At 37.5% G+C, this 27,949-nt stretch overlaps 1 protein-coding gene and 1 long non-coding RNA gene across 6 annotated transcripts in view; one reads left to right on the plus strand and one right to left on the minus strand.

Moving 5' to 3' along the window:
• LOC114936433 (uncharacterized) overlaps nucleotides 1-27,949 on the minus strand; it is a 198,234-nt gene that overhangs the window by 66,333 nt on the left and 103,952 nt on the right. For all 4 annotated transcript variants that reach the window (XR_014925479.1, XR_014925480.1, XR_014925478.1 and 1 more), the window contains exons 6-7: nucleotides 18,838-19,060; nucleotides 18,574-18,615 (exon numbers count right to left, since the gene is read on the minus strand). This is a non-coding gene — a long non-coding RNA (uncharacterized LOC114936433). The remainder of the gene's footprint in view (nucleotides 1-18,573; nucleotides 18,616-18,837; nucleotides 19,061-27,949) is intronic.
• LOC114936429 (irregular chiasm C-roughest protein) overlaps nucleotides 3,419-27,949 on the plus strand; it is a 137,357-nt gene continuing 112,826 nt past the window's right edge. For both annotated transcript variants that reach the window (XM_029309617.2, XM_029309618.2), the window contains exon 1: nucleotides 3,419-4,668. In XM_029309617.2, the coding sequence (XP_029165450.1) occupies nucleotides 4,529-4,668 (140 nt within the window). In that variant the 5' untranslated portion in view covers nucleotides 3,419-4,528. The remainder of the gene's footprint in view (nucleotides 4,669-27,949) is intronic.

The raw sequence follows: 27,949 nt of genomic DNA on the forward strand, positions 1-27,949 counted from the left end.
TACAAGGTAGCATGCATTAAATTATATTATTATCGTGTAATGTTCAGTGAAACAAAAAAAAAAGAACCGATATTTGTTCAGTTGAAAGAACAATCGACGATTCCGTCAGTCATAATAAAATTTATTCCTCAATAAATAAATAAAAAAAAAATAATAAAAAGTAAGACAAAGAACAAACTCTCTCTTTTAATTTTGCTACTCCGACGACTGGCTTAAGCTAGTTCAATATTATGCGAACAAGCCAACAAGAAAGGGGATTCGCGTAGCGTTTATCCCGAACCGGATCCGTTCGGTCGTTCGCTCTTCTCTTCGGTCCTGCACCTGCTCCGTGTGCCGGTACATGAATGCGCATCCGTATAATCTGAACGAACGAACGAGCAAACAAAGGGAGCTCGGTCAGGGCAGTCAAATGCATCGTATAGTTTACGGAATAACGGAGACATTTTCTATTTTTTTTTGTTTTAGTTTACTCTCTCGCACCTCCACAAATTTATTTCCATGTTTTTGGGGGAATGTAGCAACGACGATTATTATAAAAAAAAAATTAAAGTCATGGAAAAGGAAAGACGGACGGAGAAATGGATCGAACAACCCGTGATTTGCGTTGCCGTAAAAGTTTCGGTCTCCGCAAGGAAAAGCCTCGCCGCTGCTCGGTGCTTTCCTTTCGTATCTGATATAGTACAAGCTGGAAGATAGAGAGGTAGAGAGATAGAGAGAGAGAGAGATTCAGCAGACCGAGCTCGGCATTACGGATTAATATTCTCCGGAGGAAGCACGTAGCCTCGCGCCGCCGGGCGCTCTCGTTATTACCGTCTGTGGTGTCGAATGAGATGCCTCTCGTGCAAGACTACACAGCCCATATCCCAAATTCTCCAGCGAACTTCCCCGATGGAATGAGCGAAGCGCGCGCGTCATGTCGTACACGCGCGCATTTCCTTTCATAATTCTTTCTCCATGGCTCTTGATCCGCGTCGTCGCGCGGATGGAGACGTTAGAAGTGAGAAATTAGAACGTAATTTATTCACTCGAATAAATTAATTATTAGTCCAATTCCGTCGGATGCGAGCTTACTGGTACATCTGACGGAATAGATTTCGTCGACGATGCGACTTGCGGTTTGTGACTTAGCTGATAAGTTTAAACTTTCATCAATATATATATATATATATATATTGATGAATATATATATATATATATATATATATATGTATGTATCGTATCACGTAAAGTACTCATATATTCCCGTTAAAAGAGAAAAAAATAATAGATCTCGTCGATCGATCGACACGAAATGCACTTTTTATTCCAATATATATCGCGTTTACCAAGATGGCACGGCGAATCTTGATCAATCGTGGTCGGTAATATTTTAACGAATAATTTAAACGTATACGTATATAGGTATGTATACGTGTATACTGGCAGAACGAGAAAGTATTCGATGTGTAGAATATACGTGCGAACCTATCCACCCGCGTCGTTAGCATGATATATAAAATTAAAATTTCAATGGGAGGCTTTCGGGATCACGATGCGATATTTTCTCGAGGAGGCACGTAATAGCCGGCGCTGTCGTGTTCCGTTATCATTGTCGGCGGCGTCGAGTAAGACACGCCACCTCTTCTCACTCTATATATATTGCTTCGTGCTCCAAATTCTTTATTAAACGTCTAAAAGATTTACTCGGAATTATCCTCGTGATTGAATTGGCTTAATAACGTTCGTTCCTAACACAAACGTTAATGACCGTTTCGTTTAGCAGCTGAACGTAAAAATGTAAAAGCTGATTGCAAATCTGCGCGTATAATGCTTCTGTCAGTTCTTTCTTTTTCGATAACAATAAAAAAATCGACAATGCATTTTGTTATATTGTAAAGAAACATATTGAAATACAAAAGAGTTGCGTTACGCGGAAAAAAATGCGAAAAAGTATGTATGAAATGTAGCTATTTTTTTGGCATGACACGCGTGTCATTGAAACTATGCGTCAAACACATAAAAATCGAACCGCAATGTATGTAATAATTTTTTTTCTTTTTTTGCGAAAAAAATAAAACCGATCGCGTTTTTCGCGTATATGCGGGAAATTCATTTTATTTCTCCACGCAATTGGATATAATTTCGCAAAGGAGTTTAAGATCAAGAAGCGCGTACGAGCGAGAACGCTTTGTTCTCGGGAACATTATAAGTTCGCACCGCCATCATCTCTTCTGCTTGGAGTGACTCCTTTGCAGCCTTCGCCAATCTTCCTGGCGAAGGCTGCAAAGGAGATATGCGCGATATATTATACGTGTGCATTTCCGGTGCGATAAATGAGCGGACGCTTTGTAAATAGATGCGTCTTTCTCTCTAGTCCTGTCTTTCCTTGGACGAGTTCTCGAAAATCTGGCTTCCTCGCGCACGACTCGATATATTTATATAATACGATGTATTTGAGCGTGGAACGAGATTGAAATTCCATTCAAGTTAAATGCCACGAATGTTAAATATTTAAACGTCGAGTTTAATATCATAACGTTCCGAATAATTGCACAACAATGTAACAATATCAATGGACGCAGGGTGAATACCACAGGTGTCTAATTTATAATTACTAGCGCTTTATTTAAATAAAGGAAATGCGGGTTTGATTGATAAATATTGATTCGAACCATTAATTCGGCTGTCAAAAAATAATAGAACGAGCTTTTATAATACATCTCCACATTCGTGGCGCTTATTAACAATAATATGTTCGCAGCTACAAAAAGAGAATATAATGATGCATTCTCGCGTGTCGCGACTGCTGAAGAGGAGTGCAGGAAACTGCAAACGACGCCCCAGTATATACGTACACCCTCGTGTACGTATCGCGCGATGGCATTCCGCGGTACCGCGGTACTATAGTATCATTACACTTTATACCGTACGATAAGTCATAATCTTTCCCGCGGTAAAACTCCGCGAAAGTCGCACGGATTCTTTTCCGATGCGCCGTGTAATTCGCCCCCGCCTCCGGACCGGACAGAAGTCACGTAGCTGCGTTTAACCTAGCATCTTCTAGCGCCCCAGCATCGCCGTCGAGAGAGGTCCCTGCACTCTCGCGGTCTTCGTTGTACGCGGTCGCGTACGTACATACGCATGCACTTACCATAGATTTTCGCGAGGCGCTCCGCGGATGCGTCTCTACGTTGGAACGACGAGCAGCGAGCGGCGATGGCGGTGGCGGCGGCGGCGGCGGCGGCGGCAGTGGCGGCGGCGGCGGCAGTGGCGGCGGCGGCGGCAGTGGCGGCGGCGGCGGCGCGTGGCGGCGGCGGCGCGTGGCAAGCGCATGCGTCAGCCACCGCTGCCGCTGCCGCCGCCGCCGCCGCCGCTACCACCACCACCGCCACCGCCGCCGCCAAGTTCATCTCGCCCCACTCAGTCGGCTGCCGCCACGCGACCGTAGCCCCCACCAGATACGTAAGCGTGTGTCACGCTCCGGATAGCTCTCGGTGCGTGCCTATTATCGAGGAGGGGGTAAGGGACGCGTGTAGCAACGGCGCCGCTAGTAGGGGTAACCTGGCAGGCGGCGCGAGGTGGGGATGGAATTACGCTTCGCGTAGGAACCGTCAGTAGTATCGTGCTGTCTGCCGTGCGGGTCGGATGCAAAGAGCCGCGACGACGCGAGTCCCGTGTCTCTCGTTTCACCCCCTCATCACAAGCCATCCTCTCTCTCGTCTGACGGAAGCGACGTCAACGAACGTCGAACCGCGCGCGTTCTTTTCTTCCCCCCTCTCTCTTTCTTTCTTTCTCTTTCTCTTCTTTTGAGTTCCACGAGAGTGCGGGATCCGAAACGCTCTCCGGGATCCGGAAGAGTCTAATCGCGGGCCACGGAAAGGGACGTCGCTCGCGCAGCTCCGCGCTCTCGCTCGTCAGATTTCAACCCCCGTAGACGACGACCGATCGCGTTCGCGCGGATAATACATATATCCAGATATATATGTCGTGATGCCGCGGGGTGAGCGACGCGCGCCGAGAGGACTCGCAGCCGTGGGTGCTTCGATCTCGTCCTGACGATACCGTCATCACCTCGTGCGTCAAGAGTGGACACACTAGTGGTGCGTTCGGTAATGTTCGTGTGAGGGTGCGAGGGGAGAGAGAAAGAGAGAGAGAGAGAGAGAGAGACGCGGTGGTGTATCATTTTATATATCGTGCGCGTATACGCGGATGGATCGGGGGTACGTCTTTAGAGATTATGTCCGGCTCGGTCCGCTCGCGAGTTTAACGAGAGAGAAAAATCGAACCCGTACTCTCCTCTCGAGCGCCGAAAGTGAGTGCTTGTGTATGCGACGTGTGCAACAACACGTGTGACAGGTCACCCTCCCCAGCAAGTTTGTTACCCTGTCGCGGATCATACGTTTTCTTCGGCCGCGAAAGGTGTTTGTTTGTTTTGGTGTGCACGGAATATTATATATATATATTGTATATATATATATATATACATAGAGTGCTTGTACGCGACGAATTCATCCACGTAGGATATGTCTATGTAGTGCTCGCGAGCTCTATGGGAATCGGAACTACGATGGCCGGATACTCCAGTGCGCTCAATACGGATTTCGCTCCGGAATCAGCGCGGAGGATGCGACGATCGGCGATCGATGCTATCGGGGATGCCAAGGAATCCGCCGGATGCGCGATAACAAGGTAAATTATGCAACATGCCTTACGTTTGAAAAACGATCGCGAGGGTGCAAAATTAATCACTCAATTAATCAATATCTCGTTTAAATGGCGAGAGATATACGATAGCAAAAAATCAATCGTGAGATTAAAGTATGTTGATTCCTCTTTTGGACGCGAAAAAATATATCACCGATATAGAGATGAGAGATTAACTATAAAAGAAGGATGCTGTTATTCATTTTTATTGTTATCAAATTTACTTGCGCGTATTTTATTTATCGCATGTAGCTTCAAAATAATACATGTATACATATATACAATATAAATATGTATATATTTTTTAAAATATATCACAATATATTTCCAACATTTTATAAATGTACTTGGAAACTGAATAAATAAAAATTAACCAGAGGAAGTCTTTAATATATATATATATATATAATGCATGAAATATAGAGCCAGATCCTATTATAGCCGCGAGAGTCGACTTTAGTAAAAACGAACAAAAAAACTTAATCTAAACATCTACTACCACCCTTTACGTTGATTCGTCTCTCATTTTTGCCGACATCAACAACAAATCCTGTTTCTCATTAATAGTACGTCGGCCATTAACTCGGCCATTTATCATCGGCCCGTGTGGCGATCTAAAGCGCATCTCTCGGACCTTGGTAGCGCCATATTTATACTACGCATATCTGTATCGATCGCGCGTATATTTCTTTAGAGGTAACGGCATTTAATTTCATCGCGTGTCACTTAATCCTCCGTCTGGCAGACGGGTCCATTAGGCCCGCACCTGTTTCGGGAACTAATGTTGTAATCAATTAGAAGACTATATGTATGCAGCCTTCGTAGCTCGAATCTACGATATATTATATAAATATAAACGAGATTTTAAATGCATAACAGAAAAATTGAAGTTTTTATTTTCTCATATGGATATATAAAATATTAGATAACATTTATATTATATATTTTTCAGAAATTAATTATTGAATAAAAATATTTATTATTTAAAATTATATGAAATCATATGAAAATTATAGGAAATCATATAAAATGTTGCAGAAATGCGAAGAATTTCACGCGAGATTTTTGGATATCGATGAAGTTATAAGAGCTTGTTTCGACGCGGCGCGCAAAAGATAGCGTATCATAACGGTTTATATTATGCGCCGGTGTCTGATCTATTTGCCGAAATTCTCACGAGAAGCCTCGCGCGTCAGCTAAAATCGTATATCCGCGACAAGTGCGGAATATTGATCTCGTGAATATTTTAAGGCGTCGAACGTACACACACGCCACGGACGCGGAAACCGATGTCGAGTGGGATCCCCATAGATTATTCTGCAATGTGGCAAATGCGAGTGGCGTCGCACGCACATGTACAATGTATATACGTGCGACATACGTTTTAGACTCGCGGGATCGAAAGTGACTGCTTGTATTTAATCATGCCATGACACAAAGATACTGAATTTACTTGGAAAATATATATATATAGCCGCGCGCATACTTTTTTGTTCAATTGCGCGGGTATTTATTGATTTTAGTTTGTATTTCCTACCAGTCTCGCACGTACAATAATTACAAAGCCATTTTTTATGTGAAACTTCCCTTCAAAGAATATGTTGCATAACTGTTTAGAAACAGACATTTTTTTGTTATGTTACAGCGATTTAGAAAGGTAATTATCTGTATAATATAATGCACATATATTTAATAATATCACTATGCACATATGTGCAGCGTTCTTTACTGTCTCACGTGTATGTGTGTTTATTCTAGTTTACATGTTTAATTGACGCGATCGGGTATTTGATCTTTAAGATACACGACATGCGATAAAATATGCGCAAGTATATTTTATAACATAAAAATAAATAAAAACATTCTTTCAGTTCGCGCTATTTACATTTAATCTTTATACTTTAACTTCAGTTTTATATGTTTAAACACTATATCGATATGTTCAATAAAAATCAACGTAAATAAATGGATCGTGAAAAGACAAACAGGAAATATAAAATATGTCTCCGAATTTAAAAGCAGATTGAAATATTAATTCGTAATTGCTGCAGTGACTATTATATTTCTGATCCGTAATGGATATAATATAAAATAATACATCGATGCTATAAGCAGATTATTTTTGCCAGATTCTCGCTAAAAATTATGTATATTGAATATTAACGAATACGGTAAATAAATGCAAATTTTACACAATTTTTCGTATTGACGGATGAAATATCAAAGTTCCGCAGTATCAGGTTACAATATCAATTTTACTTCAACGATTCACATACAAATAGAATAATGTACAGGGTATTCCATAGGAAATTGCTGAAACTAACTGCATGTAATTATTGAGAAAACAAAAATTGTGTTGAAAAGAGGAACGTCTACAGTTCTTAATAAATATAAATAAAATGTTTGTATACTTTTAAATGTTTGTACAATTTTTGTTTTCTCAATAACTGCATGCATTAAGAAGTGACAGCTGATTAGTTTCAGCAATTTCCTATGGGACACTGTAAAATTTTTGACAAATTACATAATAGAGAAAGATTCTCAATAAAGTATTATTGCTTAAATGTCTTTTCTTTTTAGGAGATATATATTTTTTCAATGTACAGATAAGAAATATTAGTAAAGCTGTCTCTTTTAATGCAATCTTATATGGTGGAGATGTTTGAGAGTAAGGGTAGCGTTAACATAATATTCGGTACACCGCTATTTCGCATGAATATAGTTTCTAATATGTGCACAGAGCTCATAGCGCGAACGTTCAGGTTCGGTTAATGTCTCTATATTTGAGGGTTTGTGTTTGTCGCCGAAAACGTATAGATTGTACCAGGCGGATATTTATTGTCTTCATTATTCCCTGGTAAAGAAATATTAAGCAATAGCTCGAGATCTCATAAATTTGCGGTATAAAAGCAATTAGCTCTCGCAAATTTAAGCAGAATTTATTAACAGTCTTACAACCTTCTCAGCTCGTTTGTATGCGAGACATTCCTATTGTAACACTTTCGTTGCGGAGGAAAACATTTGAATGTTTGCAGACCGTTTTAACATACAAAACAATGTCGCAAATTAATTTCAAGCATTACCTTAAAAAAATAAAAAAAGAAAGAAATTTGTATCTCAATCTTAGCTTTAAAAGTCCACAATTTTTACCAAATATATAATTCAAGTAAAATAAAATATATTACAATATTAATTTTATTTTAAATATTCTAAACAAGAATCTAAGTAAAACATATCAAGTATCCACAGTTGTGAGGATAATGATTATAGATTACAGCGATAGCTCGGACACGCGTTCTCTGTCATTACTTTCTGTGTACCTTATATATGTACGTTACACGATAAGCTAACAACCCCTAATAATTAAGTCCGAGCGCGCGAGCACGAGTCTAGGAGCGGGTCTACGGTTAACTCGCGTGCATCCATCGGTGATTTTCAACGTTTAATGAGAAATCTAAATTGCGGACTGAATGCCGCAATGAGTTCCGCCGCAAAGTTCCAACGGTAGTACGCGCGAAGTTGGTGCAATCGGAATCTTAAGATTCTCACCAGGAAGGTTAATTCCACTTAATAGTACGGAAACTTCAATTTTCCAAGGTTTTATAAGTTCGATAACGAAGCCGTAGGGAGGTAGTCGCGTCTCTTCGACACCGCGAGGGAGGGAGAAAAATTTAGAGTCTCGCAAGAGATCCCGTGGATTAACAGATTTTTGGGGGCGAAAACATTTTAATTTAAGACGCGTAGAGGATGGATAATGCGATTTAATATTCGCACTCCGTTCCGGCTCCGATTCGCTCGACGACGGTAGAAAATGCGTTAGGAAAACACTCAGCCGAAAGAATAACAGGACCTACTCGGGTCGAGAAGTGTGAATCCCGTGAAGCGGATAGAAATCTTAGTTTAATATCGCACGGTTCGTTCGCGATAGAACGTTTGATTGCCTCTGCCATTTCGAATCTTCTATAACGTCACGTTGATGCGCACCTGGCACGACAACTTGATATCGACGCGTGAAAAAAAAAAAAAAAGAAATAAAGAAAAATGTCAAATTTGAAAAGAATTCATCCAATCTGCACGGAATTATTTTATGTAATTTCAGAGTCCAATTATAATAATTTTCATTTGAATGCATTTACGTTGCCTTTTTAGCATTTTCTGCAGTTTCTAGGTTATTTTTTTTTTCATTATGTCTAGTTGATGTAATAATCTAATAATATGTGAAATGCAGTTTGAGTGAATGTGTGCCATATGCAAATATATCTCACAAAATTTTCTCGCGTATATGATTTGGCATATTATCCCTCAACCCCTTGAATTTAATCTCTCCTTCTATTTCCACATCCATTATCAATGATAATCAATAACCAGAGCTTGTATTGCGTTCAGTACATTACTATTTTCTCGCTATTGTTGCTCATTATTTACAGATTGCTATTAATTATGGTTCTCCGAATGAAAATTAATTCTTGATAAAATGTATAGCATGTGTGATCGCATTACGCTCGGATTGTATTGTGAATAATTCAGATCGTGTAATCGTCAGAGCATAGTTGTTGCTGCACCAGTAAGCGCTACCATGATATTAACAACATTTACACACTCATTTTTGTTAATTCTCTTCTAACTATGTAAATTACCTCGTGATAGATGGAACAATTGATACATTGAAATATCATGATTTATATTGACAGGAGAAACATTATATTGTTAAGATACCTATCCGTTTTTTCAACGCAATTAATTTCTATTTGTTTCGGTTCTTTTATGACGAATTTTCGTGTTTTGATCGCGCTGAAAGAAAATTCCATTGATGAAATACGAAAAATGAGAATTTCTAAGTTACATCATTCAACTTGATGTCTTTATTATACGAAAATTGGCAATAACCATTTTCCTTTGTATCAAGATCAATTTCAGTAAGAAAGATTATCGATAGAATTCTTGGAAAGCTGTCCAGAACTCTCGCCAGAGTTAATACTTATGGCTGGAATCGATTCAATTGCAAACAAAAGTTCTGAGCAATTTCCCTTTCCGGTTCGAAGATATGCTAAGTCGAAGAAAATTTCTCTCCGGAGAAAAGTAGATGATTTTTTTTCTTTTTTGCAACAGTCGAAAGGGACGGTTAAATTTCCCGGTAATTAAATATTTTAAATATTTTAATTTTAAATTTATTAAATATAAATTTACAAAATCATGAATATTTTATTTATTAAATAATATGTTAAAAACATGTCATTAAACAAATACATGTTTTTAAAATGCATTGTCGCATTATTCTGCGATAACTCTCATTAATTATAATTTATCACATTATTGCAATATTCCCTCACGCATGTATATGTACGTATGTTATATAGTTCATAAAATATACATTATTTAACATTCAATAAAGAGATCAAACATTTATAGTGATATGAAGTCATAAAGCTCAAACGGAAAGGATTTCATCTTTTATTCACGGTTGAAGACCTTGAAATTCGAATGTACGACAGAACGAACGATAGCGGTGCAAGAAGAAAGTCGATCGATTCGCGCAATATTTCGAGTGTGTGTTTTTATACGTGTCGATTCGTAAAGCATTACGACGAAAGAGAATCGTGCCGATCCTCGGCCCGATCTGTCGACGTAAATTCACGGTTAGAGGAAAGTAGGCGATGATATAATGTTAGAGGAACGCGAAAGGCCAGGCTACCGGGGTGCTGGGACCACGTAAGCTCGCTTCGCCGGGGGTTGGCGAGCAGCAACCACCTAGTCTTCTCTCTCTCTCTCTCTTCTTCCTCCGCTATACACCGCCGTCCCCTTTCCTCCTGTACTAAACCCTCGCGGTCGATCGATTCGCTAAAAGTAAATAAAACTCACCCTGAGTTGCCTGAAGGGGCCGGCGGTAGTGTAAGCGTCAGTACCAAGTGTAATGCAATAAATCAAGGCTTCGATGGAAAAAGCCTGAAATCGTCGCGTAAAAATCTGTAATCTACGTGGCGATTGTTTACAGTGTGACAGTTCACAACGGCGGATAAAAGGGCCCTTTATTGCAAATTCGACGAGATAATAAAATCGCACTTCACCGGACCCTGATAAAGTCGGAACGACCAATTCTCATTTCGCAAAGGAAAGTTTAATCGTCGACACTTATTTTTTTCGAAGAACTTTAATTTCATTATATTTCGAGGAATCGTGCATGAATAATTAATAATAATTAATAATTATATATATATATATATATATATATATATATGTAAGTATATATATTTTGATAATACCTATATTGCGGAATAATGAATACAATACATCGCATTTCTAAATTAAAATTAGAAAACAATTAATATTTATATATAAAAACTTCCTTCACGATTCCGCTCATCTGTAAATTCTTTGATTAAGTTTATTCTATCCGGCGGAGTTTATTTTATCCTTGACGAAAATTTGATTTCTGGTAACTTTTCAACTTTAAATATCTTTTCATAATTAACCCTCTGAAGTCTTTTGATATTATGTTATGGTAAAGAATTCCTCTTAAAATTAAATAAAAATTAGATTTTATCTATTATTTGGATCTTTTAATTGGTAAAATCTCTGCATCTTTTAATCTAACATTATTGTTAAAAGACGATTTCGTAAATTCATCAAAGAGAATCGGTAGATGAAAGGATAGGTAGTCCTTTATCAACTTTATCTCTTCATTTCCCTTCTATCCCTTCTAAAAAACTGTGAAACCAGAGTCGCTTTCTTTCACATATTTCCTTCAGAACTATACGTATACTATAAATGAGCTAAAGTTCTTTGAAAAGCTCTTGGTACTTTGGACTTTCTTCCGGGTAGTAAAAATTTGATGAAAAAACTTTACATCAGCCGCGCATTAATTTTTTTATTTTCGATATTAAATTTGCGCGTAAGCCTGATAATACAATTAATTAAATTCATATTAAATGCAGTGTAATCTATTTGAGATTCTTTCGAAATGCGCTTATTTCGTAACATATCGGACAAACGGAAAGACCTTAAAACTTTTACAACAACGGACTCGTTGTTGTAAAAGTTTTAAGGTTGTCAGTCGCAAGCCTGATAAAAGGTGCGGTTGGCTCGCCCCGTAAAGGCGAAAAAGCGTAAAATAAAATTAAACAAGTTTTATATGTATACCTTTCTACCTAGTGGAAGGAAATAACGATAGTTAAAATTGTGTGTAAACTTGCCATTATAGAGAAATTGGATTTATGCAAATTATTTACTTTTCGATATGTTAAATCAATGTTCAAACAATACATATACTCTTCATTTTGCAAGTAGGCCTTTGCCCTAAATTTAACAGAGGTACTAACGCTAAACATGGACGGCGGTAAGAGATAGGGTTAATAGTAAGTTGCGAAGTTCATTTCATCCAGAGACGGGAAAGTTTTCTGCTGAACGGCGCAATGTCAGCGTGATTTCGCCGCTAGCAATCCTCTGTACATTGCACTGTACATCTCGGAGTTTCAAAGCGAGGAGCGTACAGAGAGCAGAAGCATTAAAATAAATAACATTAAGCGTGTTTGAAAATTATTTAACGCTTGATGAGAACGGACCTATCCTGCGAAATTATTCCGAGATCGGTGCATTAATGCTGCAATGTAATCCGAAAGATGATACTTTATCGAAGTACGCTATATATATATATATATGTAATTCGAGAAAAAAGTATATTTCATTAAAAATATGTATATCGACCGAATAGTATTTTTCCTTTCTTATCAAAATTGTCGCGTTTATTTTAATTAAAAAAAAAATAACTGACTGTAAATTTTTTTTTCCATATAGCTAAAGGCAACAGTTTTGCTTTGCGTCACGTAAAGTCTGTTAGCGCAAATTCACGTAAATTTTTGAAAGTTTTGTTTTGCCTTGGTGATGCAATTACGGTAATGTTTATTCGACGATAAATTGATGCCGTTTACAAAGAACGCTTCGGAAAACGCTAACCGGCGCCAAATGAACAATTTCCCGTAGCGTGGTGGTGGCTCCGAAAAAAAGAATGCCATGCGCAAGCCAGTGGTATTTCAATTGGGAACAATTAATTCTAATCGATTAATTTGCGAATACCAAATACCCTCGCGGTCGGGGCGCGTTATATTCTCTTTCCTCCGCTCGCGTTCGCGTTGACCGCACGAATAGCGTTATAGTCCGCGCGGTCGTCCATCACTTTGTCTGGCCACAAAGTAATTATCTCGTAAGCATTATTTTAATTAACGCTGATGATTAAAGCACGGTAGGTATTCGCACCGTATTTCGCTCTCGTGCCTCTTGTTTCCGTTCTTCTTAGGTGCCGCTGCGCGCTACCGGCTCTAACAAGAATGATTGCCCGCAATTACGCGGAAAAACATCGTTCGAATTACGAAGGGCCCCGCTAAATAGAAGATTAACCGCGATGTATATATACGAAAAATGATTAATCGCTCGAAAGTATGCCCGCCTATTACCGAGTAGATATTATAAGCGCTATTTATCTTAAACTTTGGGGGTAGATACACTCTGAGAGTTTTAAGCCGATCGCGAAACGTCGCGTTGAGCATTCTGTTATCTCGCGTGAGGGATACACGTTTAACAAGCAGTAATCACGTTCGTTCTCTCTTCATTCTTATCCGTAATCCGCAAAAATATCAATTTAATTTAGTCGCAGCTGCTGCGCTTTCGGAGTAGTTTGTATATATATTTTTATATATGTAACACGTGGAATATATTTATAACCGTATACTTATAAACCTTACATCTTTCACCGGCAATTTTTTTTTAATGCGATATTCTTATCGATGTTTTTTGTTCTCTCCCGGTGCGCATTGGATCTCGGGACCTTGGTGAAAATATAATTTGTTTTTTTTTACGTAGCGTAAAATCGCGCTTTGTTTGCGCAACACGGAACGTATTCAAGAGCTCCCTTCATAATAACAATGTAAAACGATATTCGTTGAATTCAGACCAAAAGAAAGAGAGAGAGAGAGAGGAAAAAAGAGAAACACGGTGTACACATAAAGTATACATTAAATACATACTAAACTGGAGATCCGTTATTACACCGGCCATTATCACGAAGCTTTCGCGCGCGATAGCTGGATAAAGACGCATTGTGCGAGGCGCTTAGCAAAATGCCGTCATTAGAAGAGACTAATTGTGAGTTATGCGTAGGAGTGGCGGAAGATGCGCCAAGAAGCTCTCGGTAAGAAATGGATATAAATGCTGACGGCGCGAGAGAGGCTACCAGCAACGAAAATCGAATAAATTCATTATCGTGTAAATATATCGGGCGGGAGCGAGTTGAGTGCGCGAATAGTTGCATAGCTAGCCGGATATTATCCTTCATCGTAACGCCAGAACGTAGCAGCATCGCTCGACGTCGTCAGGTAACGATATTTAGTGGCAGTTAGCGCCAAGTGACCGTGCCGACATCGATCGAAAATGGGGTAGGAGTAGCGATTCGGTGTAATTCCTTCCGTAATGCAGTTTGGTTATCAAACGCTGCGAGCACGGCGCAAACGCAGCGCGGATATCCGGGGCAATACACGAGAGAGAGAGAGAGAGAGGGAGTGAGGGAGAGAGACAGAGATGAGAAGAGAAAAGGAGACGAGTTAAAGATTAAGATTCCGTTTGAAACATAAGTAAACGTTTGTGCACTCAATTTACATAAACATACATTTTCTCATCGTATATTCCGGTGGTTTGCATAAATAACGAACCGGGAAATACAGAATGTAAAATAGCCGCGATATAGCTTCCTCTCCTCCCGGGTAGCCTCCACCCGGAACGTGACACTGAATTATTCTCGGCCCGACGTAGTGTAGAAGAAGGCTTTTGCATTGATATATCTCGCTCTCTCGCTCTCTCCGCCAAGTTATTGTCGCCGCCGCGTATATCCGGCTATCTCTCTCCATTCTTAATAAATGCTACAATTCCCCCGTCTACTTGCCCTGAGCTAAATTTCAGGTTCGCCAATGAAATTATCCGTCTAGTTATCCGTGCAATATGATTATTATAAATACATTAAGTTAAATGAGGTCAGTTATTTCAAAAAGCAAAAATGTCATAGTTCTTTTTTGAATAAAAGAAGTTATTTTAATACTATTTTTATTACAAGTAATTATGTGCTCTCCAGGAATGTCATTTTTAAATAGAAAAGAATCTATAGTGTAAGATTAAATTTCAATTTTTATAACGTCTTTTTTTAGATAAACGATATAATTTGATTTACGTTTTCGCTGTGCTCTCGATACGTGGACGTAATTATTCGTTGGAACATTGCATAAAATAGTTTTACGTGATATTATATGCATATTCCCGCGAGAAGCTTGTTTCCCTTATCGTATGCTAGCGAGACAACTCTGTGTCGAAATTATGATATTTATTTAATTCCTAGAGGAAGGAAAGCAGCGCGACGCGAGTGTAGAAAAGCCTACTGCTCTGTTTCTCATTATCTCATCCAAAAAAAGAAAAAAAAGTGCTAACGTATGGCGTGCAGTCGTAGATTGTTTAAAGTATGCCGAGGCAAAGTAAGCGTTCCAGCTGTGAGACGATAAATGGCATCATTTAAGGTTCCACTTTTAGTTCTTTCCAGCTGCAACACGATAAATGATACTATTTAAAGACACCCGCCACTTTCGAGTTTGCATCCCAAGCACGATAGTTTACTCTGCGCGCAACTAGTTTTTCTTCCTACAATCTTTTCCTGTATTACCGCATCGAACTTGCCTCTATATACGACGAGCCATTGTGAAATATACGAAACAATCTTTTAAAATATAAGTTATAAAATCACGCGACAGAAATTGCACGGATATTTTTGTTTGAGAAAGAATATCAATAGTAGTTTCTTAAAAATTAATTCCTCGATGACTCTCTAAATGTTAGATATGAGAACTCGATTCGCGCGGAAAAATATATGCGAGTAATGAAAGATAGATATGCTGTCTATTTTGTTACTCTATTTGATTTTAGTATAAACGGACGAGCATAATTTGCGCGATATTTGCATTTAGCTTGACGCGCATTTAGAGTCACTCGCAATATTTGCTCGCCATGTTGATTATATTTACATCGAGAACGTTATATCAGGGTGCAACGGTGCAATCTACTACCTGTTTTATCCGTCGTTTTTCCTGCGTTCATCTTTTCTATTATTTCGCGACACCTAGAGTGATATTGCCAATTTAACGATTGTCTATCGAGTCCCTGGAATACCCGCACATTATCGTATATGTTTATATTCAGCTGCAATTTATTCAACGACCCCGCGATTCGAACAGATTTCGCAAAGTGCCTCCGCATCGGCGACGTTATAAAAGTTGCATCAGATCAGTATATGTCTCTCTCTCACAATCGTGGTGTGTATGTATAATATATGTATATATATAAAATATACATAATGTATATATCATACATAAATGGCGATAATTATCGCTGCATGCGTGATAATATGTCTTGGACGCCTCTCGATGTGGTATCATTTATTTCAGGAAATAAACGCTTGAAAAATAAATTAATACGCGTTAATGGATCTATCGAGTTTTTAGAACGGTAAACCTTATAGCGAAATGTAATGCACGCTCGGATGGTTATACATATCTGATGTAAAGAATACGTGCGACCGAAACAGTTCGACACTCACGATATCGCCATCGGCATTTGTTGAATTGATGCAGACGTTACACGTTAATATACGCTCCATTTTTTTCTCTATCTCTCTCTCGTATGCGAGAATTTTTTTCATCGATGGAATGCTCCATCAATATTCATGAGTATGAAGTTTGACTAACTTAACTCTGTTACGTTTCCGCCGGTGTATCGTTTTTTTGATACATACAAGTTTTTAATTATTTGTATTGTTATTCAACGCTAAATTCGACAAAATTTATTTTCTAGTACATTTTGCAATATACTTGTACAATTAAAGTTCTCTATCCGAGAGATTCAATCTTCTGGTATCTTGGTTAGAAGTAAAACGTTGCAATAATGTATTGGAACTGCGCCAAGCTTTCGGTTTAGGATCTCATTTTGTCGATATATAAGAGGAGATTTGACCAATCGTGAAAAAGTATGTTGAAAATCACGCGAATAATTTTTACGGACAAATTATTTTGCTCATTTTTCACAAATGATACGACTTATCGTATTCTTTTGCGATTTCTTGTGCTCACAAACAAGTTCTAAAGATAAAGAAGAAGCGAAAGGGAAAGAAAGACAAAAAGCGAGGGAGAAACGTCACACCAGGCAGCGGAGTAAATCGTCGTCCGATTGTGCGCGAGTGAAGACTGACAAAGGAGAAACGAGGGATTTTGCGCAAGGAATCGCGCGCGTTCAGTCTCCTTTTCGCTTCTTCTCAAGATTCCTGATCCATCGTCGCTTACCTTCACGAAAGAGAGAAGACTTCATCTTCTACGGCTCGGCCTTATCTATCTCCCGATTATTTGCGTCTGTGAATTATTTCACGGGAGATTCGCGATTTATTAAGATCGATACGACTATTGCGGGATACGCATCTTTTACTTCGCGCGCAAAAAAGCCCATTTTGACAGATATCTGAGAAAGTGTTTGTGACGTTTCTCTCGTTGTTGAATTAATCGTATCGAGATAAAAAAAGTCGCGCGATATATATAGAGAGAGTTAATTTTCCAAACCAAGGAGCATGGATGAACAATTATGCAAAGCGTTTCGTACACGCGCTCAGATTACCTGCTGTTAACTTAATGCGTCATTAGTGCACACCCGAGTTTATGGAGCGCATAATGCATTTGCTATGTATTATAGAGAATCACTTGTCTTCTCTCTCCGCGCGAGAGATAGTTACAGTTGGGCGAAACTAAACGAATGTCAGATTCATACAAACGTGCCCCAAGGATATTCGATAGACTGATCACCCCTAGTTCATCGGTTCGGTTACGATGCGCATCGTAGCGAATATACGCGTTCGCGTTGTTATAGATTCGCTATCGGGAAAGCAGCAGTTTATCGTTCGGATAGCAGCATTCATTTGTCTGTACCTCGTGTATATAATCGCGTTGTTTGATCTTGGATTATTTGCGTTAAACATTTCAACGTGATTAAATGCATAAACCAATTCGCATATCATCTTGGATAAAATTCGACCAACTATCAGCTAATTTATGGCGTAAAGCGAGTAGTAGGAGGATTAAATATTTGATATATAGTTATCTCTCATCCCCCTCTTCTACCCTTTCTCGTACAGGGAAATTATTTACGCGTAAAATGCATGAGACATAATACAAATGTATAATCGACCGTACGTCTACCGGCGCATTAGCGAGATGGAAAATAGTAGCAAAAAAAAAAGACAGCGCTCAAGCCGGTTGCTTCAGCTGTATATCTTGAAAAAATACATTTCCTCTCTCGGATACGTAAAATATTTAAGTATTACGCGAGGTAATGTTCCTTCTTTTCGGTATTGTTCTTTATAACAACATGCGACATTTTGTCATCAAACATGGATATCAAATGTAGATCAATTTGTTACATGCGAGTTTTATGTGTATGTAAATGACAGCATCTCATTTCTGTTATCTTTATTTTAATTTAATTAATTTTTTTTCTTTTAAAAGGCATAACTCTTTTTATAACTCGTGTAAAATTATAAATTCTTCTTAATTATGATAATTATTGGTAAGGAAAATGCAATAGGATAAAGTAGAACAATGCGTGAAGTTGGCTTTTTAGTTTGTTCCAAAATTTTTTTGTTGACTTTAATGGCCAGAACTATTTTTATTTAAACTATATTGTTTGAATTATACTACTATTAAGAACTTTAGAACTATCGCAAATAAAGCCACTCTTAATTATTTATGAATTTCCACGAAATGAGATGCTAGCTTTATACACCCATTACCGCTGCAATAATGTTATAAACAATTTCTCACTCACCGACACGTGGAATAGCGGAGTTGTAGAACACAGCACATTGATCTGAAAATAAAATATTCAAATTATGTATGTACACTATTGTATATGTGCATATATAATCATTATAAATATTTTAGCTTAAATATTTTAAGAAAGGATTTTAAAATAAAGTTTCGAAAATATCTTATATGCATAAAAATAATATAAAATAAATTCCATAGAGCTAAAGTAATTTTATCAGTATTAATAAATTAAATATATTATAAATTATATTTAGATACATACCTTAGAGTTGCCCCGCTGTCGCCCGATGTCTCCTCCTCCTCTCTTGGTCACGAATAATTACAATCGCCCGACACTTTACACGGCACTCCCGACGCGCGAAAACTTTTACACGGCACTCCCAACACGACACAATGAGAAAAAATAATGCGAAAACTATAGTCGCACGAAGCAACGTCCGTTCAGCATTCGAGAATCTCTCAACGCGGCTCATCAGCGATGCTACCTGTAACAAAGAAAATACATACATATATTAAAGCAATCTTACATTATTTCGCACAACATACATGATATAAATATGTAAGCTAGAATTAACGATAGATGTATCCACGGGTCTGAACACATTCGCGCGCGCGACAACAGATTAGGTTAGATTGGATTATGTTAATTGTTGCCAGATTTTGTATAGAATTTCTCGCGAAAGATGCGTTTCAAACAGTTACAATTATATGTGGACATTGAAGTAAGATATACAATTGATAAATATTGCAATACGAAGAGTAGGATGATTATGCTTACTAATTAATCACAGCGAAACGCAGCTCGAACTACCTGGTACTCGCGACGTTTCGGTAATGACTGAAGCTATTCGCGCTACTCTACAAACAGCGGCAACTTCATTCTATAGTACGCGCGGTACTATATATGACTTGTTATTAATAAGTCATGTATAGTAATAATTATAATTAGTTAAAACTCAAAATTAAGATATTAATAATTAGTTAAAAGTAATTCGTTCCAAAAGATATAGCTTCGGAATAAATATATTTCTTGAAAATCGACTGTCTCATCTCAATATTTATAAATATATATATCTGATTATCTTTATTTTAGACTCTTAATTATCTATGAGTTTCCATGAAGTCAGACACCAATTTTACATACACGAATTATACGTTCAAGAAAATTCTAAAAGATTTTTGCAACTTCAGTTCCGCAATAAATAAATATAATACATTAATAATAAATTCAAAATAAATTAATAAAATTAATTATTTAAATTTATAATAAATTTATAAGTTTCAATTAATATTAAAAATAATATAATAATATTAAAAATAATAAGCAAAAATATGTATGTAACTATGTCAATATATTAAAAGATATTTAACTATATGTGAAACATTTAAATATATATCTAATAAATAACATGTCTATTTGTAAGACTGGTTTTTTTTATCACGAATAATAATTTCAAATAATATATTGATAAAATCTCATTAAGTATATATTTTTGCAAGTTAAAAATATCTAATAAGAATATCTCTTTAGAGAATTTTTCTCTTAAATTAAAAAATCTTTTTGGCGCCTTATTTTAGTGGAACGTATAAATGTAAGTGGAATATATTTAAGATGAAAATACTATTTTTTCAGTGTAGAATTTCCCGCGCAACCTTCCCTCTTCTTTTTTGTATTACGATCGTGGCAATTGCTCACTGTATCTGATAATTGACTTGCGGAAGTTTCCGATAAGATACAATTCAATGAAAATAGGTGATTTACGACAACTTGCTAATCGATCTGGACAATCTCTCACGAAATAGTACGGCAAAAAGACGAATTGTATCTCTAAAAAACAAATCGTGTAATTGGTATTCATTAGCGGAAATATAATCTCTCTTGAGCATCCACATTTAGCTAAGGACGCGTCAATTTTAGGTCGATACTACTTGCGATCGTGCCGGTAGTTTCGCTGAAAGACGGAGCCGCTTTTTACGAGACGCGACATAGCGATTGTGTTTATCTGCCTCATGCAATATGGGCGATGCAAGTTTTTATTGAATGTATAATACAGCTTTTTATTCGTCTTTCTAAAGCACGTTAGATTTTTACGATCGACGCCAATATCGCATAAAGTAAAATCGAAGTAGCCAGAAATTTAATGAATATTTAAGAAACTCGGGAAACACGCCAGTAATAATCAAATGCAAATTATTGGGGATGATATTGAATTTTTTTTGTCGACTAATATTCCTGTGTTATGCCTGTGATAATTTGAAAAGCATTAAATTTGCGTTAACGCATACAACTGAAAGTATATGTATATATGTAAGGAACTATTCGAGAGAGATCGCGGTATTTATTTATAAGAATTATAAACTACTTGGAAACTCATGTAGTAGAAAAATATGATATATGGAGTATGCGTTATACAGGAAAAATAACACAGTATATTCTACAATATACTACTATATGTATACATATATATATATATATAAATATATATGTATTAGATGTGTACCACGGATAGCTTTTTGCGATCATTTTTAATAATTCAAGCTATGAGAATGACAGAGGCACTCAAGCTATATTAATAATAAAAATACGAGGTAATACAGGTAGAAAGTATTTTCTAGCAACCACTTATATCAACGCACCCGAATAATATAGCAAACATTAGTATAACTAATATCAAGCAATATACTTTGAAAGCCTTCTTCGTTACAGCTAATACGCGCCGAGAAATTTTATTGTTTATTACCGTTGCATTTGTCAGTTTATTTGTCAGCGAAGCTTTAACAGGCAGTCGTGCGTGCGATAGGAAAAGATAATTATTTCGATGTCTCCGTAATAAACTCTCGTTAACCACGGTGTTACACTCGGTATCGTCACGTTTTATTTCCACTTCCGCCCATCATTATATGTCTCGAGTTTTCCTCTTCGAGTCTTATACGTTTCCCACGATGGTCAACGCCGACAAGAGGATATTTCTAACATTGCTGATCCTAGGACGCGTGAGATATTTCTAAGAAGCTGCAGAGTATCTATTCTCTCTCCTCTCTTCATATTTTCTTACAAACAAATTACCGGAAAAAGTGTTTCCTTAAAATTTATACTTTATCAATCCTCTTAATAGATATATCCTTAATGAATAAAGATATTTTCTTCTTTCTTGTGATGCTTTTTGAAATATCCTCTTAAATTAAAAATATATCCTTATTAATCTTTTTTTTTTTTTTTAAATGAATATAATAAAACAGAATTATTGAAATTATTGAAACTTATAATAAATTTGTGTTTATCAATTAATATTAAAAATAATATAACATAAAAAATGTGTATTTAACTATGTCAATACATTAAAAAAATATTAAATTACGTGTTAACAAATATTCAATTACATGTTAACGTTTAAACATCTATGTAATAAATACTAAATGTCCATTTGTAATAAATACTAAATGTCTATTTGTAAGATTATTTTTGTTAAATTAGTAAAAGACAAAAGGGTTATTTTTGTTATCACAATTAATAACTTCAAATAATGCATTGACAAAAAACATCCTATTAGGTATAGACTCTTGGATGTTAAGAATATGTGTAATAAGAATATCTATTTAAAGAATTTTCCTCTGAAATAAAAATGATCCTTATTCTGACGCTTATTTTAATAGAAGACATAAAAATAAGTGGCATTTAAGATGAGAAAACAATTTTTTCGGTGAATCGCTGCACGTGCTTCCCCTGAATAATTTTCGAATCAATTTCGTCAATTTTATTTTATATAATTAAATTTCTCGAAATTCATTTGATTTAAATTTGTACAATTTTTTATTACATCGATCATGTCAATACCAATCTCGATTACTTTCTTCCTTGCGCTCTCTCTCTCTCTCTCTCTCTCGTATTTGTTCGCGTATATTAAAGCAGGACTCTCTGGCTGACCGCCGCCGCATTTTTAACATTTGCCGCGTATATCTCCCGACTCTCGCAATGCGGCGGATACAGTTGGGGTAAATGGCGTATACGTGCCGGTCGAATGCATCCTCATTATCCACGCTGGTATATTCGAAGCAGCCAGCCAGTACGTGCGTACGTGAAATTTTCACACTGTTCGTCATGTCTGCATGCCTATTCGTTCGTGATAGCTCCCTCCCCGCGCTCTTTATTACGTATTTCCGCCTCTTTAATTCCCGTCTCGTTCCTTCAAACCGATACACATCAAACAACCGAGATATATCAATATAAAAGCACATTTTGATATTTAATCGAAAGACTGCCAAAGCTATCAATTATCCGGTTAAGCTTCGAAATGTCAGACTGTGAAAAGATCTTTGTCATGATTTTAATGAATACACGTTCGGTCGCTCGTGCATTAGAGCTCTTATCAAACGTATTATTAACGAAGTAGTCTGCATAAATGCGTGCGCTTAAACATTCCTTAATCTCGCGATGTTCTAGTATCACGCGAGTTTTCTCCGGCTTGGGAATTTTTTTGCACGCCGGATTAAACATTTTTTTCTGCGTGGTGGAACGTCAAATTTTTGAAACACATCCCATTGTACGAATTCACTTTGGAGCATTGCGGCCAAATGCAATTTTTGCAATTAGAGAGAATTAACGAAGCGCGCGCGCGCGTGAGAGAGAGAAAGAGGCAAGTCGCAAGCGTCGAATACATCCTCATTATCTACAGCATTATATTCAAAGCATTACGCGCGCGCGCGCGCAACATGCGAATCACACACATGCAAATGCATTTTCACACTCCACTCCGTGTAGAAGCTCTTGCCTTCTTCGTCTCTCTCCTTCCGTATACGTATATATACGGGCAACGCGCATACATACATATATACATATATATATATATATATATATATATATATATATATATATATTCGGCGCTTTCGGTCCACCGAATGACGACTATCGAGCTCCGCAGCAACGAATTCTCCGGCTACCTCGCGCATCCGTTGCACAGTCGCATACCTGCATAATATCGACGTATCGAACAGACCAGCAGCACGTGGCTCGGCTCTCTGACGCTAACGTTTCTCTGAAATTTCACCGTCAACCCCCCACTAGCCAGGATATGTGAACTGTGCGAGGATATACCACCATCTGCCCCCGGTTCTTCGCGTCTCTCTCTGTCTTTCTGTGCAGTTTGCGCACGGCTAAGCCGCGTTCAGAGGAGATGATTTAACGCCCGTCGTTCTTTACTCGCGTCATATTCGTTTAGGACCCGAGTCGTAAGTCGGTGTCCGGCCGTCTCATCCAAGCGCGACGATTTATATTCATTCCTGCTCTCTCTGGTATCGTCGAGAACGGAGACGGAATGCGTTTTATTAATCTCGCGATTATTATCGTACGATTGTAGATTAATTGATCCACATCGTAATCCTAACTAGGAATATCGATAAATATTTTATTCGCGCTTGACCTATGAACAAATCTATTATTTAATCCGTTACATCTGCGGCGTTAAGCGTTATCGTGCACTCTGTTATTCTGTATATATATCGACAGTCGACCGCGTATTCATACACGTTCGTGGCTCTGACAAATTGATAACCATTAATAATAACTGATAATCGACCTACGCGCGAATGGGCGTTGCATTAATCGCGGGGTGAATTGCATAGCTCGATAAATATGTAACGCGAGATCGTCCCTGTGAATCAGTTCGTTACGAGCGATCTTTTATTTATTTTCTGAATGTCGACGGTGCATCGTCGGATTTGGTCGACAGTTTGCTAGAAAACGAAGGATTGTGTTCGCCGCGGGCGAAATATAAAGTCAATTTTGTCCTAGAGAGAAACATCTCCGGAGAGAAAGCGCGTGAAAATTCCTTTTTATAAATTAATATCACATCCTAAACTCTAACCAACTCTATAAATGATCTAATTCGCAGAACGCGATGCGCCTCGTGTAAGCTTGCAATAAAGAGAAATATGGCTGCACACTTGTGCGCAGCAGATCGCAAACCGCTGACGAATTGATTGCGAGCCACATTCTGCTGTGCTTAAAGTTTCGCGAACAACCTGTACAAACAGATGGCTGGCAAAAGCAACTTCTCTCTTAGGTCGCAATAAATATGGAACGAACCAAGGTGACGATAATCGATCATCGTATCGTATTAGAAATATATTAAAAATAAACTGCCCTGGGGGCTCATCACGAAACATTATTTTAATTCAAACTATTTCGTGCAAATCGTTATGATTGAAATTTAAGCTCGTTTTGTTTTTTGTCAATAACAGATTGTGAATTTCTGTATGATTCGATAAAATAGATTGTTTTTTAAAAATATTTACGTATTTAGCTATTCGTTATTATTTAAAATTTTTGAAAATGATAAAATAATACCTGTAGAATAAAGGGAGAAAGAGAAGATTATAAAAAAAAATATGTTTAAAATACAGATAGAACAGATAAATAAAAAACATTAAATATACATGTAAAAGATCACGTAAGAATATAATTTATTTCTTTAATAATATTCATATTTATCAGATTGCACAAAATTGGTTGCAATATTTACACCGTTAAAAGAAACACGAACAAACTGTTGACGATCTATTCGATCATTGCAATATATACAATAGATTCGAAGCGTAAAGAGGAGAAACGTGAAATTTCGTAGTCCGCGTGTCTCCTCGGCCGACCTTTAATCCGAATGGCGTTACGTGACATATGTGAAAAATTTGTAAGTCAATATCCATACGAAGCGATAAATCGAATGGTATGTGGCGTTGTGAGACTCGTTTCGCGTCTGATTTTCGATTGGTAAGGGGGTTAGAGAAACGGATTACGATGCATTCGACGTCACTTTTACCTCAAGACTTACATCTCCATTCGAGCTCTTCGATATCTCTCCACGATCGACAATATATATTTTTAAAACCGCTGTTGGTTAAATAATGGTGGAAAAAACATTTCCCGCGCGATTTCTCTTGATTGTATGTACGAATTCTTTATTGAAAGCCGGGGATTTTGTAATACCTTGCACGAATTTTTCGTCATATCACAGACAAATAATACAGGCGTTCGGGGTTACACCGGGTGACCCGTTTCGGTTGAACGTGACTTTATCGGGAATTTTAGTTCGGCAATCGAGCGTTTATACGGTTCAGCGGACACGCCGCTCGAAGACCGGCGGGATAAAGTTTCGCGGGTGGGATATTTTTTTCTCTTTTTCCCTTAGAAATTGTCGTTTCCCCCGATAGTTTGCGTTAATTGGATCGACTTTGATGCGTGTTAAGAGTTTATTTGCCGCGAGCGAATCCGAGTCGAATTTATTCCATCGAATTCACGCTGCATGGAAATTGCGGCGCTAATGAAAAGATACGCGCTTCTATGCACATAGTGTATAGTAGAAAAATTTAAAAGAGCGCATGGGAGAAAAAAAGAAAATTACATAAAACAAGAACTTTCTTTTTTTTTTGACATTATTTGAATGATTAAATTTCGCCAAAATGTGCAGTAATATATACCTATTCTCTCTCATTACGATTAATATATATATATATATATATATATATATATATATATATATATATACATATGTATATTTCGACTTCGAATAATAAAATTATTGCTAAACTGGAGTAATTATACAACGTGATGCAATTATATCTCGTCAGTTTCCCTCGGTGAGATTGAAATTTAACAATTACAAAAGAATGTAACGTTAAATTTTCACTACTCTTTTCTCGCGATTTAAAATGATTTGCAAAAATTACGTGTGAATATTTTTTTGAACAGATATGAAATGGTATGAACCAAAAAAAATAATAATAAAAGAAAGGAGGATAAAGTGAGATAAGAAGGATAAAATAGGGACAAGAATGGAGTTAACGTGGATGTCACGAGTGCGTCTGACCAAAAGCACGCAGCGGAGATATTTCCTGGGTCCATATCCCTATGGACACGGAAACGTCGGGTCACGTAATAAATCGGGGAAGCTTACGAGAAGAACGACACAAAAGTGTCGGACTTGGACGACTGCCCTCAAATTTCAGCAGCGTGTAGGAGTTGATTGAAACAGAGCGAAGGGTTGATTGAGATCTGACTCATATACAGTCTTGTTCCTTTTATTAGTGCGACCGAGAAGACATATTGACTAAACGTGTAAAGAAAGTAATTTTTCTCGAGCAATATATATCCGCAGCCCGAAAGATTAAGTGATACAAGTTTCCCCGGTTGTTGATACAATGATTTTCGGTCGTAAACAGCGCGTTGATTAAACAATCAGGGACCCCGAAATTTGATGTCCGCGCAATTTAAAATTTATTACGTATTGTATTTATCGCTCATATAATTATAGAATAATTGTGATTTTCATTGTCGCAATAACTTACTTAATCATGCGTAACGTTATTACTCGCGTATTAACGGAAATGAACGTGTAAAATATTTAATTTCGCAAGTATTGACTTTTGCGCAAAAAGAGATCGCGGGATATTAATTCCCTCCGCTTCTCTGCATATTCTTCTATTAGGAAAACGTCGATTTCGCATCGATCGTATTGCGCGATCGTGATTTGACTAACCGACCGGGTATTGCTCGGTGTAGGATTATCGGTATATCGGATAACGCGGGAGCGAGGAAAGCGATGGGAGAAAGAGAATACAAAACTGATCAGATTCACCTACATTGATGCATATCAAGCCTATCGAAGTTTTTGCTCGCGAGCAAAACGCTTCCGGCTCTTTGCTGCTTAATCGAATAAAACAGATAGACGGCGAAGTAGATGAAATCGCATCCATATGCATCCAGTCAACAATAGATGCAAAGGAGCTTACGAATATAGGTAGGAGGAGAGAGTGGGAGAAGGATAAGAGGTCTCGTGCACTCGACAAAGTTGGACAAACCCAGTAATACCAATTTCGTTAATACAAATTTCAAGCTCGGTGTGCATTTTCGAGATACTTGACGTAACACAAATGAAACTTATCGACCGGCGGTGGAATTTCCAAGCCAAGTGTATATATGAATGCAGGGAATGCGAAGAATGAATGAGAATAGACACTGACTATGTATCATCCGTCGAGCGCCAGTCGTGACCGGTAATTTTCCATATCTGATTCTCTGATCAAATCCTCTTCCCGAGAACTAATAATATAATCGGGAGGTCTAATGGAATCTTTAGGCATGACCGATAAGGGAGTGACTAATGTATTCAGGTTCGTATAAGAGAGCGAGACGGAGAAAAAGAGGGAATATCTCCCCTGAATCATTTTGTTTCATTTTAGCTATTCAGCTTCTTCGCATTTGCATTTTTATCGCTTTAGTAAAATAACAGTAGAGAAATTAAATGGTAATATTAAAGTACTCGCGTTTCATTAAACCATTGTTTAATTAGATGTAATAACACGTGTTATATATATATATATAT

The sequence above is a fragment of the Nylanderia fulva genome, unplaced genomic scaffold, assembly GCF_048542155.1.
Source record: "Nylanderia fulva isolate GAGA-0341 unplaced genomic scaffold, ASM4854215v1 Scaffold40, whole genome shotgun sequence".
Lineage (NCBI taxonomy): Eukaryota > Metazoa > Arthropoda > Insecta > Hymenoptera > Formicidae > Nylanderia > Nylanderia fulva.